General features: G+C 36.9%; 1 protein-coding gene across 1 annotated transcript in view; it reads left to right on the forward strand.

Moving 5' to 3' along the window:
* Positions 1-17,784, forward strand: part of enpp1 (ectonucleotide pyrophosphatase/phosphodiesterase 1) — a 75,104-nt gene extending 57,320 nt beyond the window's left edge. Inside the window, exons 19-25 of the mRNA XM_084433120.1 lie at positions 368-407; positions 491-645; positions 8,579-8,705; positions 9,740-9,814; positions 15,516-15,648; positions 16,375-16,513; positions 16,860-17,784. Coding sequence (XP_084289246.1) covers positions 368-407; positions 491-645; positions 8,579-8,705; positions 9,740-9,814; positions 15,516-15,648; positions 16,375-16,513; positions 16,860-17,012 — 822 coding nt within the window. The 3' untranslated portion in view covers positions 17,013-17,784. The remainder of the gene's footprint in view (positions 1-367; positions 408-490; positions 646-8,578; positions 8,706-9,739; positions 9,815-15,515; positions 15,649-16,374; positions 16,514-16,859) is intronic.
* The last annotated feature ends 3,732 nt before the right edge of the window (positions 17,785-21,516 follow it).

Here is a 21,516-nt window from a genome sequence, read left to right on the forward strand (position 1 = left end):
ATACTTTTTTCCCACAAGGATGCATTAAATTGATCAAAAGTGACAGTAAAGACTAACATTATTACAAAAAATAAATAAATGATATTTCAAATGAATGTTGTTATAATAATATTATGTTTTCAACACTGATCATAAAAGAAATGTTTTTTGAGCTGCAAGTCAGCATATTAGAATGATTTCTGAAGGATCATGTGACTGAAAATTCAGGATTGATCACAGGAATAAATTACATTTCACAATATTTCACAGTAATACTGTTTTTACTGTATTTTTGATCAAATAAATGCAGCCTTTGTGAGCTTTGTGTGTGTATATATATGTTTGTATTGCTTATTCATTAAAAATGAATTTCCAAAAACTTTTTCAGGTGAAACGTCTGGACCAGCGTCTCATCAACTCAAATTCAAGTGAGTAAATGATAGTTCATATCGACACTGTTTTTAGTGACAAAATTGTACAGTGAAAAACGTTCTGTTTAATCCTTTAATAGACAGCAATGTCAAGCCTGTTCATCTGCCTTACGGACTCCCGCGTGTCCTTCAGGAGCAGTCGGCTTACTGTATACTCCAGCACAGTGCGTACGTCAGCGGATACAGCCGAGACATCCTGATGCCCCTCTGGGTTTCATACGCTTTGAATGCAACGGTGAGATTAGTTTTACGGCCCCAACTATCACTCCACAGGCGCAGCTGTTTTTTCTGTGTTGAGGTATTTGAAATATGAAGTGTACAGGCTGCTACATATTGCTTCTTGCTACTGTTAGTCAGATGTGGTATTTATAATTAAAAGGGAGGAACAGTCTTTTTTTAGAGCGCACTTTTTCATTTGACAAAGATTTGGATACGCCCATGAGAGCAAGACGAGTTATGTGGTGTACAGTATCCTCCCAAAAGTGACTGTAAAATGTGTACAGGTTTATCTGCTAAAAGTTGATTTTGTAAACTTTTAGGAGTACACTAGTATACGGATGATCTCAATACTAACTGATATGGCTTAAGTGTGATGTGGTCTTTAAAGTTGAGTTCATTGTACAGGATGCCTCACACAATAGCTCATTTTGCACAGCAGGGGTTTTCGTTTGATATTTTCTGTGATAATGAATCTAATGGGATTTAAGTGAACTACGCCCTTTTTCAAATCATACATACAATCGGACTTTAACTTCAAACATTTGTGAAAACAAAGTACACATTAGCATACTTTTAAGAATACTTATTACAGAAATAATATACTTTAAGCGAATACACTTTAAAGCGAAGTGAATGCATTTTTTTCTGGCACTTAATCGCATGTTAGTTGATACATGAGAATGTATTAAAGGTTAAACTTTGAGAAGGACTTGCATTTAATTTCATAATTACTACTATTATCATGGAAATATTGTTTAAGTTTACTGCCGAATATACTATAGACAAGCATTTTGGTTACTAAAATATATAATATAATTTGTTATTGAATCTTGTATGTCATGTATTTACAGCGGGGGAAATAAGTATTGAACACGTCAACATTTTTCTCAGTAAATATATTTCCAAAGGTGCTATTGACATGAACTTTTCACCAGATGTTGGTAACAACCCAAGTAAGCCATACATACAAAGAAACAAACAAAAATAAGTTCAGAAATTAAGTTATGTGTAATAATGTGAAATGACACAGGGAAAAAGTATTGAACACATGAAGAAAGGGAGGCGCAAAAAGGCATGGAAAGCCAAGACAACTGCTGAAAACTTACAGTAATTAAAAAGCAATCCAGCCCCCTGTCAGTGGAAATTAATAACAGGTGGTTCAGTCCCAAATGATGGCCTACAAAAAGGTCTCATTGCCAAGGTGTCACACAAGACACATCTCATGATGGGTAAAAGCGAAGAGCTGTCTCAAGACCTTCGCAACCTAATTGTTGCAAAACATAATGATGGCATTGGTTATAGGCGCCATTCTAAGCTTCTGAATGGTCCAGTGAGCACTTTTAAGGCCATAATACGGAAGTGGAAAGACAATAATTTCACCATAAATTTGCCTCGACCAGTGCTTCTCGCAAGATTTCTGATAGAGGAGTGAAAAGAATAATCAGAAGAGTTGATTATAGAGTTTATGGTGGTTCTGGATATCCTAGGTATGACCAAAAGCCTCGAATTTAGTGATCTTAAAGAGCGCGATGGATTATAGGGCGATAGAAGATCCGTTAAATAGACTGGAGCTAGGCCGTTTAGGGCTTTATAAGTCAGTCGCAATACCTTGTAATTAATACAGGACTTTATAGGTAACCAATGTAGTGATGTTAAAATCGGTGTTCTATGATCATATTTTCTTGATCTAGTAAGAACTCTAGCGGCTGCATTTTGGACTAACTGTAGCTTGTTTATTGAGGATGCAGGACAACCAGCTAATAAAGCATTACAGTAATCTAGTCTCGAGGTCATGAATGCATAAACTAACTTTTCTGCATCAGAAACTGATAGCATATTACGTAGCTTAGCAATGTTTCTAAGGTGGAAAAAGGCTGTTTTTGTAACATATGAAATATGATTTTCAAAAGACAGGTTGCAATCTAGTATAACACCCAGGTCTTTTACTGTAGAGGATAAAGTAACAGGACAGCCTACTATGTTAAAGTTGTATTGTGAGAGGTTTTGTGGGCGGTTTTTTGAACCAATAAGTCTTGTCTGGATTTAATAAAAGAAAATTACGCATCATCCAATCTTTTATATCTTTAACACACTCTGTCAATTTGGATAATTTAGCGTTTTCATCGGCCGTGATGAAATATATATTTGAGTGTCATCAGCATAACAATGGAAACTAATTCCATGTTTCCTTATAATATTTCCAAGTGGCAGCATATATATTGAGAATAGCAGAGGGCCTAACACAGATCCTTGCGGCACTCCATAGTTTACTGAAGTTATGATAGATTTTTCTCCATTTAAATAGACAAAATGGTAGCGGTCCGATAAGTATGATCTGAACCAGCTTAATGCTTGTCCTTGAACACCAGTATAATTTTGTAGTCGATCTAAGAGTATTGTGTGATCTATAGTATCGAACGCAGCACTAAGATCAAGTAAAACTAATATTGAGATACAGCCTTGGTCAGAAGCTAAAAGTAAATCATTTGTGATTTTAACGAGTGCAGTTTCAGTGCTATGGTGCGGCCTGAATCCTGACTGAAACTTTTCATAGATGTCATTTTCTTGCAAGAAAGAGCCCAGTTGAGCGGACACAATTTTTTCTAATATTTTAGACATAAATGGAAGATTTGAAATGGGTCTATAATTTGCTGGGTTATTATGATCTAATTGTGGTTTCTTAATGGGTGGTTTTATAACTGCCAATTTAAATGTTCTTGGAACATGACCTAAAGATAAAGATGAGTTAATAATATTGAGGAGAGGCTCTTCCACTATAGGTAACACTTCTTTCAGTAGTTTAGTTGGTATAGGATCTAATAAACATGTTGTTGTTTTAGATGAAGTGATAAGTTTATTTAACTATTTTTGTTCTATATTTGTAAAGCACTGTAATTGGTCTTGCGGGGTGTTAATTGAGGCTGAATTATAAGGCGTGATTGAAGATTGAACGTTTACAATTGTGGTTCTGATGCTTTCTATTTTCTCGGTGAAGAAGTTCATGAAATCATTACTACTAAACTGTAACGGGATATTTTGTTCAGGTGACGTCTGTTTATTTGTTAGTCTAGCCACGGTGTTAAATAAAAACCTTGGATTGTTTTGGTTGTTTTCTATTAGTTTGCGGAGGTGCTCAGTCCTGGCTGCTTTTAGGGCCTTTTTATAACGTGACATACTGTCTTTCCACGCGATTCTAAAGACCTCTAAATTAGTTTGTTTCCATTTACGCTCTAAATTACGGGTTTCTCTCTTTAGAACATGCGTAGTATTGTTGTACCATGGTGCTTTAATTTTCTCTCTGACCTTTTTTAATTTAATGGGTGCAACAATATCCAATGTTCTAGAGAGAATTGTGCTCATAGTGCTAGTTAGTTCCTCTAGTTCATCTGTTTTTTTTGGGTTCAGGTAGCAGCTGAGACAGATCAGATAAGCAATTTGAGAAATTATCTATGGTGGATGGAAGGATTGTTCTGCCTGGTCGATAACGCGGCGCAGCATGACATTACAGCAGTACGTAATATGCAAGTTACCATGTAATGGTCAGTAACATCATCACTTTGTGGAATGATATCTATATCGGTTGGATCGGTTCCATATGATATAATTAAATCGAGTGTGTGATTAAGACGATGAGTGGGACCAGTGACGTTTGACCCCAAAGGAATTTAATAAATCTGTAAACGCAGCCCCTAACGCATCATTTGAATTATCTACGTGTATGTTAAAATCTCCAACAATTAATGCTTTATCGACGTTGACCAATAGATCTGAGAGAAAATCTGCAAACTCTTTTAGGAAATCAGCGTAAGGCCCTGGCGGTCTATATACGGTAGCCAAGGCTAGAGATAATAGGGATTTTTTTTCTTACATCTGAGAGCGTAACATTTAGCACAAGTACTTCAAACGAATTAAACTTGTCACCTATTTTCTGGGTAACATTAAAAATATCTCTATAGATTGTTGCAACACTGCCACCACGACCAATCAGACGGGGCTCATGCTTATAACAGTATCCTGGTGGAGTAGACTCATTAAGACCGAAATAGTCATTTGGTTTAAGCCAGGTTTCAGTAAGACAAAGTACATCGAAACTATTATCTGTGACTATTTCATTTACGATAACTGCCTTAGGTGTGAGTGATCTAATGTTTAGAAGACCTAGCTTTAGAAATGGTTTTTGTTCACTAATAGCAACATTTTCTGTTTTAATAACAATTCGATTTTTCCTAGATCCTGCAGTAGATTTATTATTTGATCTCACTAAACGAGGACACAGTTTCTATGCAATGTTCTACACTAGTATTTATATCAATTAAGTTGGTGCAGCAGAGACTGTAATTTGGACTTTTGGTTACTAGTCAAACGGTATTTAACATCTTGGAGATGTTATCAGACAGAAGATCCGCTCCGATTCTACTTGGGTGTAAGCCATCAGTGCGGAAGAGCCTAGGACGCTCCCAAAACAGGTTCCAATTATTTACAAAGAGCAGTTTCTGCTCATTGCACCATGACATTAACCATTCATTCAGCACGAATAATCTACTGAACTTTTCATGCCCTTGTCGGTACGTGGGAAGCGGTCCAGACACAATGATCGACGTTGTTTCAGGCGATGTGCTGAATTTAGTACATTTAAAATATTATTTAAATTATATTAATATATTATGAATAATGTATGAATAATGTATCGTAAATAAATAAATGTTCTTCCTTAAAATACAGGGTGCATAAGTCTGGACACCCCTATGTTAAATTCCCATAGAGGTAGGCAGATTTTTATTTTTAAAGGCCAGTTACTTCATGGATCCAGGATACTATGCATCCTGTTAAAGTTCCCTTGGCCTTTGGAATTAAAATAGCCCCACGTCATCACATAGCCTTCACCATACCTAGAGATTGGCATGGTTTTATTTCAGTTAGCCTAATAGCTGGTTTGATTTGCATTGAGAGATGATCTTATGGAAAGTATTCCATGCCAATCTCTAGGTATGGTGAAGGCTATGTGATGATGTGGGGCTATTTTAATTCCAAAGGCCAAGGGAACTTTATCAGGATGCATAGTATCCTGGATCCATGAAGTAACTGGCCTTTAAAAATAAAAATCTGCCTGCCTCTATGGGAATTTAACATAGGGGTGTCCAGACTTATGCACCCTGTATTTTAAGGAAGAACATTTATTTATTTACGATACATTATTCATTCACAAAGAAAATTGGTGTCCTTAAAGGTTGGATTTTTCCAATTTTTTTTAATTAAGGCATTAAGTTCAATTTCCAAAAGATGATTTTTTATTCCTCTTTTTAGTCAACTTTAGCATGGGTGTCTAAACTTATGCATTGCACTGTAATGCTTCTTTTTCACAAGGGGAATTTATGACGTTGAAAAAGGACGGTGTAAATGTTCTGAGGTTTAATGGTGATGCTGAAGGGAGGGAGAGGGAGGCCGTCTGTCATATTTTCTGACCTCACAGAACATGTGCTACTCATTATGTGGGCCAACCGCTGAGTAAATCTCAGTCTCTGGCATCATCATCATCACACCCAACAGGACAGTGACAGACAGACTCATCAAGTGTTTTCTCGGCTTAATGCAGCTCTTGCGTTTGTTATTGTAATTCATGTGAAATGCAATTGTGAAATGTGTTTTGACTGGAACTGACATTAGCTATGTTTTCATCCATCTATTTTCATGTGAATTTTGGGATATTGCTTAAAAACGTTGGATGGAAACCCCAAGATGTGCATAAATTTGAAAAAATATGCATAAACTGAATGAAAACACATTTACTGAATAAAAATGGACTTAATAAAGCACTGCACAGGCCGATTGGTGCCTGACAAACGCAATGCATTCTAGTTAGGTTTGTCTGACTTTGAATGGCTCCACTGCTGGTGGTGGATCTACTTCATAACTTCATAAATTATAAAGTATGCACACACCTCGTGAGCATCCCTATGGGAAGCAGAAAGTGTCTCCGTTTTTATCTCCTCCCCGATTGCAACCGGCAGATCTCGCCTGTTAGAAGCCTAGAATAGTTTAACTCGAACTCACCTAATAACTCATGCTCCGCAAAAAAAACTCACATGACTTTACCTCAGCAGAGGATGTGATTGGATAACTGGACTAACTAGTGAACCGATCTCATTTAGACATACACTCGCAAACTTCCCTGATCATTTTCCCTCGGGGGAATCACTGACACCATTTTGAAGTGCGTTCAACTTCGTCAAGTGGACGAGGGAAGTTTATTTGGATAAACCCTCGAACTCTCGATTTTGACCGAGGGAGCGAGTCTAGTCAACATGTACACTTCAGACAGATCCATAGACCACAATGCACCCTGATTGTGACATCACAGCAGATCACGCGTAATTTACCCCCACACAACTCAAGAGTATGATACTGGAGTTATTTTGATGCGCTCATCTTGCACATGTGCCTTGATTTTTATTTGCACAAATTAGTTTGTCCACAAGTTGGCAACATTGTCCCAGCCTCTTGTTTCACAGTCGAAAAAGAAACAGATGAGACGGGACAACAACAAAAAATGTTTTGTGCCCTTCCCTCGCTAACTTCCCTCCGTCTCGTTCACTCGGATGTGTGTCGGTTAACCACATAATATCGGCTCACTCGGTTAACCACGCTATGTTAAGCTGACTGTTATTTACACAGTTATAGTTTACTGTATTGTTATCATTTTTATTTGTGTAATTTTTTATATATCTTTTTCCAACAGCCCAAGCATACATACAGGCCTTTAGAATGGTGCATAGACAAATATATAAGGAAAAATATATATAAATAATAAATCAAATCCATATTGGATTCCAAATGATCAAGGGCTGAGGGCGTCCCATTTAAACATGTTTCAAGTGTTCCGCCAGTAGTGGGCACTAGTGCAACGTAAGCAATGACACACATCCGAGTGAACGAGACGGAGGGAAGTTAGTGAGGGAAGGGCCCAAAAAATATTTTTGTTGTTCCGTCTCATCTGTTTCTTTTTCAACTGTGAAACAAGAGGCTGGGACAATGTTGCCACCTTGTGGACAAACTAATTTATGTAAATAAAAATCAAGGGACATTAAATTTACTGCATGTCACGTGCACTGAACATATATCCTAGTGTACACTGGGCTTCAAGTACCATAAATGTTGCCCAAAAGGACTTGTGTACTATATTCCAAGTTTTCTGACACCATATGATTGCTTTGTGTGAGAAACAGAAATTGAATTTGTTGAAAGTTAACTAAACAGGAATTTAGTCAGCAGAAATGGCTCTAATTTTAGCATGTTCCTTAAACAAAGCTACTGAATGTTTCAATCGATGTTTATGGTGTTTTTGTCATTATGAAGCTTGACTGCGCTAGTCCTCCAAGGAATAACCAGGAAATTATTTTATGTTCCAATTTTAGGTTAATTAAATTAAATCATCTTTATAGTATCTTCTGGCTCTCTTGATTCATAAACCGACTGCAAGCCACAACATGAGATTGTGAAATGGCATCTCAAATCTGTCCAGAGTGGGAGTTCAGGCTTGATCTTGCAATACATTTTTTTGTTGTTGTTGATGTATGGGAGTAACTTAACACACAAGCATGACTCATGAAATATTACCAAATCATGCTGTTTTGGAAGGTTTAAAAGCTTAAATGTTAAGCTTGTATTTTTATTGAAGTGCTCTCATTTGAGATGTAAAGCTGTCTAAACTATATTTATTATAAGTATCTAGCACAATTTAAGACTATTAAGCCAAGATTAGAGATGTGTTTCAGTTTTCAGTTTTCAGATGTAAATGTGTGGAAACGTCTATTTACTGAATAGCACTGACTGTATTTTCACTGTTATGTTTCTGTCAAGATTTGCGTCATACAATTGATGAGTGTTTTAATGGTCAAGTAAGCACTCTTTCATCTGAATGCTGATTTTCTTTCTGTCTTTGTCAATCCAAGGTTAGCGTGCGTCCCTCAGCAGACACATGTGTGCGTGCAGATGTGCGAGTTCCAGCCAGTGCGAGACAGTCCTGCTCGTTCTATAAGAACAGTTCCACTCTGACCTTTGGCCTCCTGCATCCGCCCAGTGAGTCCAACAGGATATCTGCATTTACTTTAAGATCTTTAAACAAAGCTCACAATTCATTTCACTTTCTGCCCCCTACTGCTAATTCAATTAGAGCTATGAGTGATATTCTTTATTATTTATGGCTGTGTTAAAATTCAATTTGAATTATATACATGTTATGTACATAAGCACCTTTTATAATTTTTTTAAGAATTGTATATATATATATATGACAATATATAATTAATTTCTAAATATGCTGTCAAATTGATTCGCGATCACATCTAACATAAATGTTTGTGTTTGTTTATTTTATATATATATACATATACAAACACACATAAATAAACACAAACCTTTATGTATATATTAACCTATATATATATGTGTGTGTGTGTGTGTGTATGTGTATATATATATATATATATATATATATATATATATATACACAAACACACATATATTAAATAAACACAAACTTTTATTTATATACAAAAATATATATATATATATATATTACACACACACACACATATATATATATATATATATATATATATATATATTATATAAACACAAACCTTTATGTTAGATGCGATTAATCACGATTAATCAATTTGACAGCATATATATATATATATATATATATATATATATAGTGAAATATGATTAAAAAATGTTATTCATTTTATTATCATTCTAAGGAAAATTTCTTATTATTATCAATGTTGAAAACAGTTGTGCTGCTTATTATTTTTGTGGAAATGGTGACACATTGTTTGTTACGCGACTCTGATAACTAGAAACAGCCTTTATTTAAAATTGAAGTCTTGTGTAACAATGTAAATTTTATCAATTTAATGCATCCTTGCTGAATAAAAGTATTCATATCTTTCAAAAATAAAATCATACTGACCCCAAACGTTTGCATGTATAGTTTAGTGGTCATTATACACAAATATTTAATCTCTCAATTCTCAAGTATCCTGGAAGTCTGTGTGATGAAAGAGTTGTGTTTACTGTACTAATGGCTGATTATCTTTCTTCCTCAGACTTCAGTCCTGCAGGAACTGAGCCAGACTCCTTCATTACAAGCAACATGGTGCCCATGTTTCCAGCCTTCAAAGGTACGTCGGGTTTTATATTCAGCTTATAGCAAAACACACACTCAGTACTTGTGTAAATTAAAAGTTATTGGCATGCTGGAATAAAAAAAGTTCCAATTCTACTCTTAGTGAACCCTATGGTTGATTGTTCTGTAAGTTTTAATGATTCAAGCATGGACTTCTGGGAACCCTGTTGTTTTAGTCATCATTATCTATTTATTATTTTTCTCCTACAATACTGTAACATAAACAAAGATACTAAACTTTACATAAACTAAAATACTGTAACATAATGGGTCTGGAGTGCCATTGTCAATAATCATCAAACATTTTTGAACTTTGAATTCAGAATGGCTGCCAGATGTCAATAAACATGTTTCCTGTTTTACTCACACAGCTATAATTCTGCATTCCAACTCATAAAATAAGAATTGACAACTTTCTATTTGGAAAAGTGTAATAGAATGACACTAGAAATGTGTCTAGAACATGACGGCACCTGTGAAGATTTACACTTTTGAATGATACACATTCACTTCAAGCAAATAAAATGCTTTAATAAGTCAAGGTTCCTGCATTGCAAGATAGTAAAACTGTTTTGTGTACATTTGCATTAGCATGGGTGTAAAACATGATCTACAGTGCTAAAGTATGCCAGCCTACTAACTGTATCTATTATTGTAAAAACGCATTTGAACCAAAATAGACTTTTGAAAAGCTGTGCTTTTTATATTTAATGAAGATATGCAACACTCCCTGGAAAGGTAAATGCTGCCTAAAGCTGCTCTATGATTAGAATCAGTTGATCCCAGCTGAATTGAGGCCATTTATACCAGAATCACAGAAAAGAGTCCCACGGGAGCAGGTGACCTGCCAAAAAACACCTAGGATTGTTGAAAAGAGCATTCAGAGAGCTGCAGTTTTCTCAGCAGAGATGCTGTTCCCTGTTTGTGTAGGAGAGACAAACATAACACTGGCTTCTCAGTGAGATTTCATATTATGATCTTATATTTCATATGTGTTTTAAAGTTATTTTATTGATTAGCATGTCAGTGACACTAAAATGACACTTGATAGTATGTTTAATTTTTGTTCATTTTGAATTTGGTTTTATTTATATATATACAGTGGGTACGGAAAGTATTCAGACCCCCTTAAATTGTTCACTCTTTGTTATATTGCAGCCATTTGCTAAAATCATTTAAGTTCATTTTTTTTCCTCATTATTGTACACACAGCACCCCACATTGACAGAAAAACACAGAATTGTTGACATTTTTGCACATTTATTAAAAAAGAAAAACTGAAATATCACATGGTCCTAAGTATTCAGACCCTTTGCTGTGACACTCATATATTTAACTCAGGTGCTGTCCATTTCTTCTGATCATCCTTGAGATGGTTCTACACCTTCATTTGAGTCCAGCTGTGTTTGATTATACTGATTGGATTTGATTAGGAAAGCCACACACCTGTCTATATAAGACCTTACAGCTCACAGTGCATGTCAGAGCAAATGAGAATCATGAGGTCAAAGGAACTGCCTGAAGAGCTCAGAGAAAGAATTGTGGCAAGGCACAGATCTGGCCAAGGTTACAAAAAAAATTCTGCTGCACTTAAGGTTCCTAAAAGCACAGTGGCCTCCATAATCCTTAAATGGAAGACATTTGGGACGACCAGAACCCTTCCTAGAGCTGGCCGTCCGGCCAAACTGAGCTATCGGGGGAGAAGAGCCTTGGTGAGAGAGGTAAAGAAGAACCCAAAGATCACTGTGGCTGAGCTCCAGAGATGCAGTCGGGAGATGGGAGAAAGTTGTAGTAAGTCAACCATCACTGCAGCCATCCACCAGTCGGGGCTTTATGGCAGAGTGGCCCGGCGGAAGCCTCTCCTCAGTGCAAGACACATGAAAGCACACCTGAAGGACTCCAAGATGGTGATAAATAAGATTCTCTGGTCTGATGAGACCAAGATAGAACTTTTTGGCCTCAATTCTAAGCGGTATGTGTGGAGAAAACCAGGCACTGCTCATCACCTGTCCAATACAGTCTCAACAGTGAAGCATGGTGGTGGCAGCATCATGCTGTGGGGGTGTTTTTCAGCTGCAGGGACAGGACGACTGGTTGCAATCGAGGGAAAGATTAATGCGGCCAAGTACAGGGATATCCTGGACGAAAACCTTCTCCAGAGTGCTCTGGACCTCAGACTGGGCCGAAGGTTCACCTTCCAACAAGACAATGACCCTAAGCACACAGCTAAAATGACGAAGGAGTGGCTTCACAACAACTCCGTGACTGTTCTTGAATGGCCCAGCCAGAGCCCTGACTTAAACCCAATTGAGCATCTCTGGAGAGACCTGAAAATGGCTGTCCACCAACGTTTACCATCCAACCTGACAGAACTGGAGAGGATCTGCAAGGAGGAATGGCAGAGGATACCCAAATCCAGGTGTGAAAAACTTGTTGCATCTTTCCCAAAAAGACTCATATATTAGATCAAAAGGGTGCTTCTACTAAATACTGAGCAAAGGGTCTGAATACTTAGGACCATGTGATATTTCAGTTTTTCTTTTTTAATAAATGTGCAAAAATGTCAACAATTCTGTGTTTTTCTGTCAATATGGGGTGCTGTGTGTACAATAATGAGGAAAAAAAAAAGAACATAAATGATTTTAGCAAATGGCTGCAATATAACAAAGAGTGAAAAATTTAAGGGGGTCTGAATACTTTCCGTACCTACTGTATATAGATATAATTTTGTTATTGTTATTTATTTATTTTTCATTTTGTTCGTTTTAGTAATTTTGTTGATTTTTTTTTTTATCATTTGTATTATACGTTTTGTTGAAGTAGGCTACTTAAACTAAACAAAAATCAGAAATGATGCTGTGGCAAGTTTTTAATATTTTATTTTATTTTATTTTATTTTAGTTAATGTTTATTTTATTTCAAGTAATGACATTTTTTATGGTTTTAGTTTGAGTTTACAATAATATGTTTTTGGGGAATTCAGAATAATAATAAAAACCTGTGAAATAAAATAGCATAAAAATAGAAAATTGTTAATAGTGCTATAAAGCAACATTTTATTGTTTTGGTTATATTTCATTTAATTTGGATCCACGGCCTTTGACGTCAAATGCAAAAATGTCTTGGGAAGAGCTTTCTCCTCCCTTTAAAATGTAATCTTGGTAATAGAACTATATGGTTAGTAGAATTATATTTGATTTGTTATTTATCTTTTTATTTAATTATATCTTTTGTTTTTGTTTTGTTTTTCAAAACAAGAACAGACCTGCTGCCCATTATTACCCTCTAGTTAAGATCCAGATCCCACATACATCCATTCCCACCTTGGAAATGTTCCTATTGGTTGGTTTTCTGAGTGGATCTTTAGACATTTAAAATGGGATTCTCATATACTAAAAAGAAACTAAGTCAAATTTACTTAATTTTTATTTTGCAAGTTTTGGCACGCAGATTTTTTTTTTAAAGTAAATTTTACGTATGGAATTAAGTAATACCTACTTAACTAAGTTAAGTAAAATTAACAAAGAAAATAAGTAACTGTAACTTTGCCAGTAAAAGTTTGTTGAGTAATTTCTAATTAGTTGAAGTTTACTTTGCAATGCTCTGTTTCAAGTACATTTTACTCAAACAATATAACACTGAATTAAGCCATGCTTTTAAAGTATATGCTTTACTTTGTGTATTTTAGTGTATGCTTTACTTAGATTATGTCGATTAATTCTGCAGCCACATTTAAAATAATTGAACATTCCATTTCATTATTAGCTTTTTATCAACTCACAAACCACCATCCAGATGTTACAAAACAGCAAGTTACTAAACCTAACAACAAAAGCTATGATAAAACAGTGTAAATACAGATGGAAAACAGTGAAAATGCAACTTTATTAATTATTCACTCCCCAGTGCATGATGGGAACACCAGTATCAGAAAGTTGAGTTGGTTTACTTCATTTTATAACCTTGATATTTACGCTTTAATTTCTACAAGTTTAAATTGCTTAGTAGCTTTAATCCAGGCAATCCTCACAAGTCATAATGAAGGCCTGCTGTATTTATAGACAGTGTGTCATTTACGCAATAATATGCCAAGTGAATTATTGTTCTGCTTTAACCTCAGAGTTTCATCAGTGGTATTTGCAACACCTGTTTATGGTAAACTCTTTCTTCATTCTGTGTTGTGCAAGTGTTCATTAAATCATTTAGAGTGAAGATCACCAAGTTCATTCCCCCACTTAGTCCTCCAGTTCATGTAGAACATCATCTGCACTCCATTCGAAATCATTCATCTGATAGACTAAGTAGTATTCACAAACCTTGTTGTATTATTTTAATTTAATGCTGTGAAACTGCTTTGATACAATCTGTATTGTGAAAAGCGCTATACAAATATACTTGACTTGACTTGACTTATTCATGTACTTTAGTGCATATACAGAGTGATAATGTGAACATCAGAATGTGTGTGTGGTTTAAACTTTAGCTGCACCAGTATTTCATTACACATTTATCTGTTATCAGTGATTGGCTTGATTACAAAAGTTTATAGGTTATGCTTTTATTATAAGCATATTATTAAAAAAAAACCAAGTAGACACGGTTCATTCTTTTTTTTTCTTTTTTTTTACCATTCCTTTGTGGCTCTTTTGCTCATTTGCAATAACATATTGGATTCAATCAGTTAAAATGCTTCATTTGTACCTTGCTGAAGTTAGAAACATGTCAGGGTTATTAAAGGAGTCATGACATGAGAAATGAAAAGCCGCTTTTTCACTGTCGGGCTGAACGGTTCTAAGAACGGAACTTTCCACTTGATCCTGGTACGGTAGGCTACTGCACAAACCTGGTATGGTTGTCCAACCGTGCCAAACCGTGCTGGTAGAATGTGTGTAGTGACGTCGCCACTCAGGATTGGTCACTTGTCTGTTGCCTGGCAAGTTAATAATGAAATTGAAAGAAATATCTGATCAACATGGTCACTATTTACGTATACTATCATCTGTAAACTCTTGCGTTACCAAGGCTATGACTGATGCACTTGTATTAGATTCCAAAGAGCTCCATTATCAGCCCTACAGTGGAAAAATGAAACCATCTGTACCAGCTGGGCCGGATCAGCACGGAATGGCCCGACGATGTATAAGAGGCTACATTTGCAAATCTTTTGACGTATAATTTGGAAAATCTTTTGACATATGAGAGGTCTTTGTACCATTAAAATATCCTGTAAGTTTCATAACTTAAAATGTCCTCCTGATTATAAACAAAGCATTTAAAAAATAAAATAAAGCTCCAAAAATGGCTCGTTTTGATATTGCGAGATGCGTGATGTCACATGGGCAAATACATTTGCATATGCCTGTCTCCAGAGCAAGACAAATAGTTTTACATCATCACACCATAGGCCCCGCCCACTTACATTCAGTCACTTAACTGATGTTAGCCAGTCATAACAGGGGCTGTTTAAGTGTTAAAGGAGCCGCCACTTAAAAACGTATCATATATTAAGCAAAAAATGTTTTATTTAAAATAAATCATGTCATGACCACTTTAAGCATGTAGAAACAGAATTATGGACAGCACAGTTTTCACTTTATTGGGGATCTGATATCATATGATTTCTTGTCACATAAACCCCATACTTTCATGTTTGTTGATTGTGTCACTGTTGTTCTTGTCTAATGTCTTTGTAACAGATATTTGGAATCACTTCCACAATGTTCTGCTGGTGAAGTATTCACAAGAGCTGAACGGTGTAAATGTTGTGAGCGGGCCAATATTCGATAACGACTTTGATGGGAACTATGACGTAATGAACAAGGGAACATCGTAAGTTTGTACTGATGGAGTGTGAAATATATACAAGCTGAACAGAGTACACAAATACATCCTAGCACTCTTTCACAAACAAAAATACAGTAATGTGAAACATTTTTAATTACAGTTCTCTGTTTGAATATATTTTAAAGTTACATTTATTCCTACGATCAAAGCTGATTTGTTGCTCTTATCATTATTAATTTTGAATCTGAATTGCTGCATAACATTTTTGTGAATAGCTTGATATATATTTTCATGGTTCTTTGATGAATAAAAAGTTTATTCATTTATTTGTAACATTATAAATTACTTTGCTTCGGCTTTTTATCAATTTATTGCATCCCTCCTGTACAAAAGTATTAATTTCTTTCAAACTTTTGAAGCGGTAGTTTATAATTATTTTAGATTTACCTTATCCTAAATGACACGTAAAAACAACAAACTGTGGTTAATGGTCACATGGTCTCTTCCTGTCTAAGTGGGCGGTTCTTGACCGGAATGAGATGCAAGTAGACCCAACTTCATGCCGCAAGACAAAAATCTGATAATATGAGATGAGAAATGTTTTATTAGGCCTAGTGCACCGTTTGTCAACAGGCCTTAGACCTGATGAGTTTGTTTCCTTATTGGTACCTCACAAACGGCCCATACTGCCCACTGGTGGCCAGATGTTTATTTCAAAATGCATAAGACTGTATTCCTCCCTTCATCCAGATGATTCTCTTCTGCTTTCAGGAACCCCATCCCTACACATTTCTTTGTGATTCTTACAAGCTGTAAGAACTCGTCCCTTCCCATCCGAGAGTGTGACGGCCCTCTAGATGCTGTGTCTTTCATTCTTCCTCATCGACCTGATCATCTGGAAACATGTCATGTATGTAATCAGCCATTCATGATCTAAACCACAGCGACCATAAGCTTTTTACTGAGAAAGCAGTTGAGTAACTTGCTTGTTAGGTAACTTGTTAACTTTTGCATTCGTGTGAACCTGAGACACTCAAGAGTAATTTGAATATCCACTAGTGAGCACTAATGCACATGTCAAGTACTTGATTATAATTTAAATACATATTTTTATTTATTTATTTATATATTTAAATACTTGACTTACATGTTTTAGAAGAAATGACAAAGTATATTTTGGTGGACCATAAAAGCTTGTCAGTACACTTAAATTATTTTGTACACTTTCTTTTTTGTTTTACCGTTTATTTCTCCAGAATGGCACAGACTACTCATGGCTCCAGGACTGGGTTCAGCTTCACGTGGCTCGAATCAGAGACGTCGAGCTTCTGACGGGCTTGAGCTTTTATCATAACCGGATATCTGTTGCTGAAACATTACAACTCAAGACCACACTCAAAACGGTTTAGGATCCTCATTTAACCGCATCTGCAGGCCACAAAAGGTTCATTCGCGATGGATTTTTTTCCAACATTGAAATGCAGCTGAGCTTTACCAGACTCTGAAACAAAGACACAAGTTTATCCAGAGGGCCTTTGAACTCCTAAAATGGAAAAATTAAACCCTCTATGATCTCTGTTTTAATTCTTTATTCTCAGAGGCGATCTATTTATAATTGGGAAAGTACCGACTGAACTAGAAACTGCCCAGCAAGAAGTAAATAAAAAACTGTTTTTCAGCACACATGTTAGTGATTTGTGGTTAGACTTGATCCTGCATTCATCCAGTTAAAAAAGAAAAAATATCTAAAAAGAAACTTTATCAAGAGTTTTTGCGTAAACAACGGGAAAGCCACATTTTCCACAGGAATCACTCTCTGTGTCACTTGCGTTGTTTTATTAAATTGTTCTACAGCAAATGCTCTTTCCAGCTGTTTGTAACATGTCCAAGCCGATTCAAGATTTATTTACTCTAGTATAAAAGTGTTTTTAACTCCCCCCTTAGGCCAGAAAGCAGAATTACTTCAACAATTGAAGGCATTTATGTCACTGTGTCAGTTTCTGATGACTGAATTGATTCACTCTCTCAGGTCAGTTTTGATATTACTAAATCTGGATCAACATTCTTATTACATTTGTATGTTACTTTTGTTTTTCAAGGTTTACAATGTGTAAGCAGTGAATAGCATGTTGTAGGTTGTCTTGTGTGGGGAATAATGATTAAATATTTAATATTTGTGTATGTATTTTGTGTGTGCAGTTTGTTATAGTTAAATGTCATTAAGCATCACTGTCAATATTATTTACTTCAATAAGATTTTTACTACATTTATGGACCTTTACATTTCTTATAAAAATTACCTACTAACATTCAGAAGTTAGTTACTGATCATTTTATTCAGCAATAGTGCATTAAATTGATCAAAAGTGACTGTAAAGACATTCATAATGTTACAAAAGATTTCTATTTCAAATAAATGCTGTTCTTTTCAACTTATAATGAGAAGAAATGTTTCTTGATCACAAAATCATAATATTTCACAATATTACCATTTTTACTGTATTTTTGATCAATAAATTCAGCCTTGGTGAGCAGAAGAGACTTCTTAAAAAAACATTAATTCCATACTTTTAAAATGTTAGTGTGTATACACTACTCTGAGTATAAAAGGGCACCTATGAAAATTTGTATCCATTTCTTGCCTGAAGGAGATGTGTGCATTCCCCTTCTCAGGAAACTATGGTTACGTGCATAACCTGAGACGTTCCCTTTCGAAAGAGTGCGCTATGGGGAACATGCTGAAGGGATGCCGTATTGGCTGACCTAAGTCAAAGACTCAAAGGAGTCCTCATCTCTAAGGTGCACACCAGCAACATGATCAATTCCCTGCGGCCAGAGCCTGAGCTACAAGGCTCCTTACAGGCAAGCTCAAGAGCTTGGTATCTTAAAGAGAAAATAGTCATAGACTGGAGCTTTTCAAGAACGGAGGCCTCAACAGGATGACTCTAAAGAGAGGAAGCCTAACTACGTTCATATTCAGGCCAGCGTCCAAGGAGGCTCACAGAGAGCCTAACACTCAGAACTTCTGTTCAAACAGCCCTGAAGAGTGGAGGCCTCAAACAAGAGGCCTAGCAATGCTCTAACCCAAAGACAGTATCGAGAAATCTATAAAAGGAGCTATAAACTCAGTCTAACTGGCCCTCGGAGCTCCGCAGAGTGGAGGCCTCAATACAACGACTCTCATAATGAGAGGAGGCCTAGCAACACTCCACACTAGGGTCAGTAGCCAAGGAGGCTCACAGAGGGCCTACCACTCACAATTGCTACCCTAGCAGAGGTCAAGAGAGCGGAGGCCTCAATAAGATAACTCTCTCTAGTGAGAGGAGGCCTAGCAAACGCTCGCAGTAGCCAAGGAGGCTCAAAGAAAGACTAACCACTTAGCCCATGGCTGTGCTCATAGGACGAATACACAACGTCCTATGCCTGTCAAGGAAGCTACATAACAGGGCTAGCAGTCTGACACAATAATGGATGGAGGTCAAAGGAGCGGAAGCCTCTAATAGAATGACACTCTATAGCGAGAGTAGGCCTATAACAATGCTCTAGTTCAAGAGCAGTGACTAAGTAGACTCACAGAGAGCCTAACAACTTAGCCCCAGACTGAGCTTGGAGGACAGAGGCCTAATGATAAGGACTCTCTTTTGAGAGAGAGAAGCCTAGCTACATCCAACGTATGTTAGGGAGGCCCAAAGAAAGCCTAGCAACTTCACACTAATATAACAGATGGAGCTCAGGGGAGTGCATAAATAATAGTTAATAGTAATCCCAACCTCAGCAACCATATCACCCTGTAGCCCAAGACTGGTTGCCCACTGAAGGTAAGCAGGGCTGAGCCTGGTTAGTACCTGGATGGGAGACCTCCTGAGAAAATCAGGTTGCTGCTGGAAAAGGTGTTAGTGAGGCCAGCAGGGGGTGCTCACCATGTGGTCTGTGTGGGTCCTAACGCCCCAGTTTAGTGACAGGGACACTATATTGTCAAAGAGCACCGTCCTTCGGATGAGGCGTAAAACCGAGGTGTTCATTCCTGACTCTCTGTGTTCATTAAAAATCCCATGACACTTCTCGTAAAGAGTAGGGGTGGAACTGGCCACATTCCACCCATTGGCCCTTGCCAATCATGGCCTCCTAATAATCCCCATCCACTGAACTGGCTCTATCACTCTCTCTCCTCTCCACCTACATCTGGTGTGTGGTGAGCGCACTGGCGCCGTTATACTGTGGCTGCCGTCGCATCATCCAAGTGGATGCTGCACACTGGTGGTGGTTGAGGAGAGATTCCCTGATATGATTGTAAAGCGCTTTGGGTGTACAGTTGTACATATGAAAGCTCTATATAAATGACTCATTCATTCATTCATTCATTCATTCATTCATTCATTCATTCATTCATTCATTCATTCATTCATTCATTCATTCATTCATTCATTCATTCATTCATTCATTCATTCATTCATTCATTCATTCATTCATTCATTCATTCATTCATTCATTCATTCATTCATTCAAACTAGATGCACCAGAGGAGCCTCAGGAAAAGAGCCTAGAACTCAGTGCTACTGCCCAATTCTGGCTCAGAGAACGGAGGCCTCAATTTACTGACTCTCTAAGACAAGAGGCTGCCTAGCTGTGTTTTATACTCAGGGCAGCTCCAAGGAGGCTCAAACAACTCGGAATTGAAAAAAAAGGAATGAGCTCCGGGGGAGCAGAGCCTAGCAACGCTTTATCAAAAAAGCAGCCGAGGATGCCTCACAGTCAATTCAAGTCACCTTAATTTATATAGCGCTTTTAACAATATAGATTGTTTCAAAGCAGCTTTACAGTGATAAGAGGAAATTAAAGTAACAGAGATTGTTTAGGCTTTACAGCAGCTCTAGAATAAAGTTATTGTCCAGCTAAAGTTAGTTTTGATTGATTCACTTCCATTAGTCACGATCATTAGTTATTAACTTAGGGGCCGCTAACACGACACCGTTCTAACAGAAAACTCTTAAGTTCTCTCTGCGCAAACTTTAAAAACGCGATCCTGTGAGAACGCTGATCGTATTACGTGTTTATTCTATAGGTATGCGTGTTTGAATATATGTGCGCAGGCGTGTAGTCCTTCTTTACAAACCAACCCTCAACAAACTACCTTAAAGGGGTCATATAATGGTACATGCACTTTTACAAGTTGATTGTACTGAAATGTGTGTTGGCAGTGCCTGTACACAACCATCATAAAATGATAAAAATCCATCCAGTGTTTGTTTTTTTATCTCCTTATATGTTTCCCCCCTCTCAAATCAAGCCGTTCGACCTAGTGACGTCACACGGTCGGACGCCCCTCCCACGATTGTTGATTGACAGCAGCGTTTCAACACAGACCCGCCCCCGCTTGTGAGCGAGCTGTCTGTCATCATAGTCCGCGCGTCATTGTTGATACGCTGGAGCACTGTCTATGAGCAGTTGTGGTGTTCTGTTCTTGGGTGTAATAAGGAACACAGCAGTCATTTTGATGTTCCTAAATCCTTTGGATGTTCCTTTGATGAACCGCTGAAGACGCAGTGGCTGAGTTTGTTTTCGAAGGGAATATTCCCCACGATCAACGTCAATGCTTTCATGTTTGCGCGAATCATTTCACACACCAGACTGCTCGAGGGTCAGTATAAAGCTGGTTTTGCTAAAAAAGGATCGGTACCAACTATTCGTGTTCCTGCTGCACCTCCAGAAGAAGAAGTTAGTGTAACGTTTTATTAACCTTTATATTAATATTTATATTAATCTTTGCAAATCGCTAGCACACTTCACGATGAATGCGGCTATTTTTACACTCAGGGTACATTATGGCATGTTTTCTATGTAGGACGTTCTCGATATAATTTATAATCCCACGTTTATAATGAACAACGCGTTATGGTTATTGTGTTATTATTT

Source organism: Rutilus rutilus (assembly GCF_951802725.1).
Source record: "Rutilus rutilus genome assembly, chromosome: 15".
Classification (NCBI taxonomy): Eukaryota; Metazoa; Chordata; class Actinopteri; order Cypriniformes; family Leuciscidae; genus Rutilus; species Rutilus rutilus.